Source organism: Sesamum indicum, linkage group LG13 (genome assembly GCF_026168435.1).
Source record: "Sesamum indicum cultivar Baizhima isolate 11 linkage group LG13, ASM2616843v1, whole genome shotgun sequence".
Lineage (NCBI taxonomy): Eukaryota > Viridiplantae > Streptophyta > Magnoliopsida > Lamiales > Pedaliaceae > Sesamum > Sesamum indicum.
Genome location: NC_142669.1, coordinates 18,318,081 through 18,327,575, shown reverse-complemented (window position 1 = coordinate 18,327,575; position 9,495 = coordinate 18,318,081). Strand labels below are relative to the sequence as shown.

At 32.4% G+C, this 9,495-nt stretch overlaps 1 protein-coding gene across 1 annotated transcript; it reads left to right on the top strand.

The window, feature by feature from the left end:
• The first annotated feature begins 677 nt into the window (after positions 1–677).
• LOC105176453 (uncharacterized) lies at positions 678–2,156 on the top strand. The gene has a single exon (XM_011099261.3). The coding sequence runs from the start codon at positions 762–764 to the stop codon at positions 1,902–1,904; it is 1,143 nt and encodes a 380-aa protein (XP_011097563.1). The 5' UTR covers positions 678–761; the 3' UTR covers positions 1,905–2,156.
• The last annotated feature ends 7,339 nt before the right edge of the window (positions 2,157–9,495 follow it).

The following is a 9,495-nucleotide window of genomic DNA, read 5'->3' as shown; positions in this document are numbered from 1 at the left end:
TTTTAAAAATAGACAAAAAATCCTTTCTATTAGTATAGATTATAAATAAGAGTAAAATATATAAATCAATATATTATATTAATAAAAATAAAAATTTATCAATTAACATAAATTTTTGAAAAATTGACAAAGTTAATTATTTTATTATTTTTACTTCACAAGAAAATTGTGCAGCGGTGTTATTAACCGCCGTTTGTAAACGTGGATGAACTTTTCTTTTTATATTAGTATAGCGGCGTGTCATGATGACTAGTATATAAAAATAAAAATTGATTGATTAATGTAAATTTTTAAAAAGAAGATAAGTTAGTTATTTATTATGAAGGATATTTTTAATTTCACAAAAGAGTGATACGATAATATTATTAATCATCGTTTGATTATAAATAATTTTTTTTATATTAATATAGATAAACTAAAAAATAATACTTAAATACAATAGTAGAAGTAGAATACGAACAGGATTTGAACCTAGTCCACACAATCAAGCAGCAACCAAAGCTCCCAAGGAGATGTACTATACATAATACGTATAAAGATACGCAGCATTCCCCGACATAATTGAACGTTCCCGACGTCCATGTCCAACTTCAACACGTGTCCATTTATCTCCTGTGGCCCCCTCATTGCTCCCCAAAGGAAAAGTCAAACTACTTCACCTTCACCCACATAAGTACTCGCCCCCAACCAAACCTATCCACCCTTTTTTCCACCCTACACCCAACAATTTTCGCATAAAATAATTCTCCACAGACAAAAAGATGTCATTTTTCAGCGACATACGTCACACTCCCGCAGCCACGAAGCCGCCCAGCGGCGCCTCTTCCGTCGTCCCACCCCAGTTGTCCGGCGGCGCTGATCCCCGAGTCCCTTTGATGAACTTGTCCATAGTCCAAACCCGCATGGATTGTCTCCAGAAATTCCTGTCTGATTCAGTCAACAGCAACACTTTGCTGGGTCAGCCTCAAATGGACATGGTTTCCTCCGAGATCGCCTCCGCCATCCACCAGATCATCGTTAATGGCGCAGCCCTATTGTCCTCTACTCCGTCTCTTTCCTCATCGTACGGGGTCGAAAACACAGAGGAGAAGGAAAAGGGCTTACAGAACCCTGGGAAATCGGTGCTGAATCCTAAGGTTGAGATCCAGGAGGATGAGGTGTTGGATGATTACGAGATAATCGAGCTGGACGCGGTGGAGCTGCTGGCAGAGCACGTGCATTTTTGCGAGATTTGTGGGAAAGGGTTCAAGCGGGACGCGAATCTGAGGATGCACATGAGGGCGCATGGGAATCAGTTCAAGACTCCCGAAGCGCTGGCGAAGCCCGAAAAAGGCGGGGAATTGATCGGACAGAGGACGAGGTTTTCTTGCCCGTACGTGGGCTGCAATAGGAACAAGCAGCACAAGAAGTTCAGGCCTCTGAAGAGTGCGATTTGTGTGAAGAATCACTTCAAGAGGAGCCACTGCCCCAAGATGTATTCTTGCAATCGTTGCAATAAGAAGAGTTTCTCCGTTGTGGCGGATTTGAAGAGCCATTTGAAGCATTGTGGGGAGAGCAAGTGGAGGTGTTCTTGCGGGACGAGCTTTTCGCGGAAGGATAAGTTGTTCGGGCACATGGCTTTGTTCGAGGGCCATATGCCGGCGGTGGTGGATGACGGGAAGGAGGAGAAAGGGAAGAGCATGGCGGCGGTTATGGTGGTGGATGATGATGAGGAGGAGGAGGAGATGAATGTGAAGGGTGTTGGTGTTGGGATGACTTGTGGATTGGAGAGCAATAATGGTCTTTTTGAGGGGCCGATGGATGGATTTGGTTTGATTGACAATTATTGCTTTGAAGATGTGTTGAATTCTCCGAATTCTGTGAATACTTTAGGTTCTGGAATGGAGGGGTTCTTTAACTTTTGATGATGGGAGAAAAAGACAGCTTTTGCACTAATACTACTTGTTCTTGGACATTTTGCTTTGCCTTGTATGTATATGATGGATTTCTTGTATTCTTTGTTGTACTAATAAATTAGCTCTCACTTCTTGTAGGAGAGATGTTCATTACTTCATTTCCAGATACTTAGGCTGTTCTTGTTCTGATTTCCTAATAAAAGTTGAAGTCTTTATGTAAGGCTTCTTCTATTCTGCATTGAGACAGATAGATTTTCTTGATACCCGTTGTCGTTTCACTTTCCTGCTTCAATTTAACATCCCTTTATCCAGTTGATCACAAAATTCAGATATGAAAAAATGAGGAATTTGTTAACTTTGGGAAACAGATCATCAAGAGAAGATTTGTGTATTGTTGTGTTGTGATCTTGATGAATGTGATGTGATTCTGGGCATGGTTGATGTGCTGATGGTGATTTCAGTTCATGGATCTCCTGTTTTGCCTGTGGACTTAACACAGCCAAGAATTGTTGTTCAAGATGAATTTGTTGTCTGCCTTGCAGCCCTTGATGAAGGAATAAGGATGTTCAAGCTTGGGTGATAAAATTAAATAACTGTTCTGTTCATTGGTTGGTGGCTGGAAACGGGAAGAGATTGGTGGACAAAATAATTTGTGAAGACAAGGGTGACTCGGGCTTTTAATCCACCCTAATTATAGTTTACTGTAAGAAATGACGATTTTATCAAACTTGGATAGGGCCCGATAATGTATTCAATCTTGGAGGAATAAAAGTATAATTTGATTAGATCCCACATTTTATTCCATAAAATAAATACCAACAAAAATTATTATTTTATTATATTCTATAATTTGACCATATCGATTATTTATTCTACAGACAAAAATAAATTGTCCTTAATATGTTAGTGCCATTCATGGACTTATTCTTGATTTTTTGTATTTACCTAAAAAAGTGTTTCCAACACTTATTGTCATATAATTAGTTGTATCAACATCATGTCCTGTTAAAAACTGAGTGATGAGATGTTATTTATGTTCTTTTTAAATAGAAAACATACTACATTTTATATGTCTAAAAATGACAATATTGATATACTAATACACACATAGTAAAATTTTATATATAGTTTATTACATTATTCGCTGGGCCAGATATCATATGCTAAACAAAGGAGTATATTTAAGGGGAAAGAAAAACAAAAAAAAACTACTCTTAAGGTCGTGTTTGCAAGCACTTATGCTTTGGGTGAAAGGAATTTTAATTTGTTAATACTCATTTTGAGTAAACATAAACCTTCTCATATGCATATGAAGATGTATAAGAGTAGTTTGGTCAAATAAAATTTATTTGACTTGCAACAAGTCACAAATAAGTCAATTCGAATAAATATATATATTTTTATTATAATTTTTTGCTAATGTTAACAAATTTCTGTTAATTTTAACTAATAAAAAAGATTTATTTATTAAATAAAAATTAATGTTATGAATATTAAATATAATTTTTTAAATTATAAAGAATTCACGTCTAATTATATTAAATAAATACAATTTAATTACCCCTCAAAGCTACGATTAAAGAATCAATAAGTGCGATTGACAGCAAATGTATGAGTTTGAAGGAACATCACTACTGGACTTGCAGCAGCGCACAACATTGAAAATTTGTTCATTTTAAGAGTAATTAATGAGCAAGTGGGTCATTGGACTCTTGTTTTATTTAACGAAACAATTACATACATAATTATATTAAATAATAATTAAGTGCAAATCCCCATATCTGATGCAAAATATTTAGAAAAAATTATATTATGAAAAAATTGGTTCATTTAAAAAAAATACACGGGGTAAATTGCTGTATTTAATAAAATACAAGCGGATAAATTGTTATTTTATTTGTTATAAGAGGGTAATTTGTTCATTTATAATAACTAGAGAAAATATGAATCATTCATGGCTTTGCAATAGTCATTAGACGTTGTTTCTACAAGTGCGGCCAAAACACTAGTGTTTTTGCTATGGCTAAAAATCATTGTGAATATTGATTAATCGTGGTACAAATTTAAACCGCAATATAACGAAAACTTAATTTTTTTATAATTAATATCACATAAAAATTGGTTGCCATTTTTCCATTTCATATATGCATAGGAGCTGAACTGCAAACCTTCAATAAAAAATGTATGGTATTGGTAATCAAATTAAATATTTAAAACCGGGAAGGAATTCATATTTTACGAAAATTCGATTTGAACTACCGGTTCATGTGTATTAAGTTTTGATCCATGCACAGCTGCTGATCTTTCACCCTACATAATATTCTTAGCATAGAGATTTGGTCCTAATTGTGTGAGGGCAGCAGAGTGTTAGAGGCACGTGGGTTCTCTTTGAGATGCGCAACACTCATTTCAATCCTTATCAAACCCAATTAAAATTTAATATTATTTATTAGTATAATAATTATAGGGCCATCCCCTAAAATTTAGGGATAATTACATTCCTTTTTCCCTAAAATTTGTTAAAATTACATGTAGATTTTCTATAATTTAAAAATTATAAATTTAGCAAGGTGCTGTGGATAGATTTCAAAATGTCCACTTAATTTTTGGCTATCGGGAAGTTAATAGGTCAGCTGATCTTCTAGCGAAGCATGCTGCAACCCAACCTTTTTGCAATTGACTTTTTGATAGTTGTCCAATATTTTTGCATGATATGTTATTTTTTCGACATATTTTGTTCCTACCCAATATTTATACTTCCCATGATGTACAAAAGTTTTGAATTGATATACTGAAATATTTTGGTATGTTAAAAGAAAATGGTGGTTTCTACTATCTCGAAACAAGCATACATATATGTTTAGGTCCTAAAATTTTCTAGCAAAGATAACATGTATATATTCATGCATTGTAGCTAATAATAGTCTGAGAATTTTTTTTATAGCATGCGATTTATTATATTAATAGATACATATACTCAAACGAGATATAAAAATAACAAATTATTATAAAAAATCGACATACATCCGAAACTCTGTACATATAACTATGAAAGTAATGAGTTTTAGTTGACTACATATATGTGTAGATAAGGCGTTTGTTATTGTATTAGAAATTATAGCCAACAAAAAGTTTGAAATTTAAAATTTAAAATTGTATATCAATCAAGTGCCTTATTTCGACCATTGTACTGTTTATGTAGGAAAAATTTTAATTTTAATTATGTAATTTAATGGTAATGATTTTAGTTCTATATAAATTGATTTTTACAATATATTTATATAATTTTAATAATTTGATAATTTTAGTCCACTTCGATCGAAAATTACATGTATCGGGTACATGACCTTTATAATTGGGAGTTTCTGATCAAGATGGGATCAAAATTGTCAAATTTTTAAATTTATAGGATTAAATTACAAAAATTTAATTCATGCTAGACCAAAATTATAATTCCCTCAAGTTACAGGACAAAAATTATAATTTTTCCCAAAATAACTCGTATCTTTTTCTGAAAATTCCACAATATTTTACTCATAGTGAAAATAAATTATTGGCATTTATAATTGAAAAATTACAACCTTAAAAATATATTTTACTCAGCATGCGTGGATCATGGGGCACTACGAAATACGAATAGATGAATTATTTCTTACATTATCAATGATTAGGACTTAAAAATTATGACAAATCAATATCGTGTTTATCACGATTAGTCAAGATCAATATTTTGACATGATTTTTAACTATTGTTAAAATATTTTTCATGATTTTTAGTTATGAATAATATTTTGATCTTACTTCCAAAAAACAACGACTTATAATTGTAGTTAATTAGTGTTCGTAATTATTTTTTACTTTTGATCATTACAGTTAATCATAACAAAATGTCATATTTTTTTCTTGTAACACCTAGTCTCGCATTAGATTCACTAGAAAAAATATAATTTTTCACTGCGATTAATTATTATAGTCAAAAGAAAAAAATTGTAGCAAATTAATATGAATCAACTATGGCTTCGTCATGGCTATTAGCCATTGTTTCTGCATGTGTAGCCACAACATCAGCCATGGCTAAAACCATGGCGAATGTTTTAGCTATGGCTAAAAGTCATGGTAAATATTAATTAATTGTGGTGATTTTTGTTTAACTATAGTTAATATATAGTATTGATTTTACGATGATTTTTAAATCGTGATTATTCATAGTATAGCGAAAATTTATTTATTTTTTTTTTATTTATTTTTTGTAATGACTGTAAGCCATCCATATATTTAAGCATGATACTTGTGCAAAAAACTCACATGAATGGATATTTTTCACAGTTGAAAAGGTTGTTTACATGTTTTACATGTTAGTTTCATATATACATCTCGTTTTCAGACAAACCACATTATACTTGTGAAGTGCTGAACATCAAAGTAGACTACTCTACTCTCATGAGATATTATGCAAGCCCTGCTCCCAATTGGCTGATCATATTTTCTTCTTTATTACATCCTGAATTCCTGGTCAAACTCGAACTTTCTTGTGGCTTCAGCATGCGATCGAGTTGGTTTCTTTTGTTTTTTTTTTCTTTTCTTTTCATTTGATATACATGTCGTGTATGAAATCAATAGCAAAATTAGCTATAGTCATATGTATTATATATAGGATTAATTATACATAAATCCTCAATAAAATTAAAGACTTATATTTTTTTTAAAATTTTTTTTAAAATTATATGACCCTACCAAAAATTCTCTGACTACACCTGGCCCCTTTCGTTAGGAATTGGATGAACAATACTTATGTTCGCAAAAGAAATTATATAAATTTTTAATTTTGTCATTCATTTAATATTTTCATGTATATTTTTGTATTTGTAAATAGATAAATATAATATCTATACATGGAATGAGGTCAACGCCATTACGTTTCTTCTTTATAAGTAGACAATAATATCTTTTTTGAGAAAAAGTGTAATTTCAAATTTTTAAAGATGGTCTAAGTATAATTAACCCTTATATATATTGTAATAAAATGTTCTTCTTTTGACTACTCGAAAATATCAAAGAATAAATGAAATTTGAACGTTGAATTCCTCAAAAACTAAAAGTCCATGCATGTTTAACTTATGTCATGTATGAGATCATTATCTTTAGCAAACTTGTCACAAGAATATTTCGCCAAAACGTCAACTTGTGACATGATATATAGTTGAAGTCACTTGGAATTTTCCGTACACGATCAACTATATATATACATACCATTGCTGCTGCCTATTTATTGATTATTCCTCAAGAAACAAATGCAACTTCTCTAAAACAAGTTCAATTCTATTACCACATCAATTTTCCTCTTTCTCGAGATACGTTTTTCGTGAATATATAGGTACGCAAATGTCACTAGAAGCCCTAGCCATGTCTGGAGCCAACTTTCTTGAAGTTGGCTTTGATACGGACGAGTGGGAGCAGATGGAATCGGAGATACCGCCCCATTTACTAGCTGATGAAGAAGAAGGAGAAGATGATGATGAAAAAAAAGTCGAATGGAAGAATGCAGATTATGAATTCCACGTTCCGTTCTTATTACATGATCAACGTGGAGATGATGACAAGAGTATTGATGGAGGACCATGGATAGGCGAAAATTGGTGGAATTTTATGAATAAGAAGAATGCAATTCTTTACATGATGATTATTTTTTGGATATTTATGAATAAGGAGAAATGTAGAAAAATAGTGACTGCATTTATGTCCGTTGCTTGCAATTTTTTGTAGAGATATATCGTCGTTGAAATGAGACATTATTGTTCTATGATCAGATAAAAGTAGCCATATTATCTTTGTCCCCATGTCTTGTAATTGTTTATTTATTCATTTATTTATGAATAATTAAGATATTTTGTAAAAATTATTTACAGTTCGTACAATCTCAAGTTTTGTGATGAAATTCGGATTTTAACTTTTCAATTTTGTAGTGCTAATTACTAATTTATTTTTGGGAAGTTCAGTTTGATATTCGATAAATTGAATTATTTTTTGAAATTAATCTAAAAAATAGTAAAACATTAAATATTAAAAATAATAATTTTATTTCTTTTCTTTTTAATTTTTTTAATAAGTACTTAAATAACAACAATAATATTAAACAATTAATATGTATAAATGTGTATATAAAAATAAGTATAAAAATAAATAAAAATAATATTTCGTATTTGGTAAAATTGCTAAATAGACACTAGAATTAAACTAAATTGGGACCTACTAACTTTTCTTTTTATTATTTCGGTTGAATTCAATCGATTTACATCGAACTGTGAATACCTTTTAATTAGAAACATATCTTTATTCATCTTCCCCATCTTAAATTCTTTAAAAATCACTTTCTTCTCTTTTATTCCCTCAAATTGTTGTGTTTATAACTTTCATCCGAACATTAGATAGGCAACACATATACGTACGCATTTGATTCGATAATATTATATTGTATGATATTTTTATAAACCAATTAAGCGCAAAATGTAACATACATACTTACAGCATGTTATTTATGTGATGTAGAATAAAAGGTGGATGTATTTTTCGAGCATTTGGATGGACGCAAATAAAAAATTAAGTGCTTCGGTTGCGTGGTTTGATGGTGGAACTTCAAACAATCATAATTTTTTGTTCGATTGAAATTATGTGATGATCTACCCACCATTTCAATTGTCGACTTCCAGAGAACAATCCAACTATCATTGTGCGGGGTCATCATTCTCATGAAATTTCATTGTTTCGACCACTGTTCTGGCGATTCTTTAGATTTTTTATTTTGCCAATCTTAACTACTTTTCTTATTTTCTGTAGTTGTCTTTTAGGCCTGCTGTTCTTCAAGATTATTGCTAGCATGATAGGGTACTTTTTGGGTCCAGTCTCGTGGGCTTTTAAAACAGTTCAAATTTTAACCAGTTTCAGGTCTGTTTTACCTAAACTAAGTGTTGGTATTTCTTTGGCCCAGGACCTAAAATTGGTAGGCCCAACCCCCACACCTAGGTAGCCTGACCCGGCCCACAGACCCATTTCCCGACCCAATTTCTACACAACCTCAAATCACCGTAACCCTATTTTCACTTCTCTTCGGCCGCGCTCTCTCTGTCGTTTCTCCTTCCTCATCTCTCTCTTTCTCTTGTTTTCTCCCCCTTCCCGTTTCCGATGGTCTCGGAAACCCCTCACTGCTGCACCTCTTTCTCCATCCGTCTTCAATGTTCTATCTATATATTAGTCCCCCATGGTTTCTGGTATAGAACAATCGAACCAAAAATAGAAAAAGAAATATTCTTCCCTTTCTTTGATTGCTCCGGTTAAAAAGGGGTTCTCTGTGAATTATTTTTCTGTGTGGAAAAGCTAAGTGGTTGAGAGTGGTCCTTTGTGGATTGGTTCCTTTGTGGTTGTGATTTGGGGTCTAAGTAATCCAATAACAAACCTATGTGGTTTGACTGTGGTCGATTTTTTGGGTCCTTTATGAACGAGTCCCTTAGTGGGTTTGAGCAACTGGTGTGGTTGAGCTGCCGGCCTTGGTGGTTGTAGGCTTATCACTGGATCTGGCTCCTTGAGTCTTTTATTCTATTCTTGA

Bases quoted from the DNA above. Each gene is read 5' to 3' on its own strand.
- LOC105176453 (XM_011099261.3), top strand. From the start codon at position 762: ATGTCATTTTTCAGCGACATACGTCACACTCCCGCAGCCACGAAGCCG.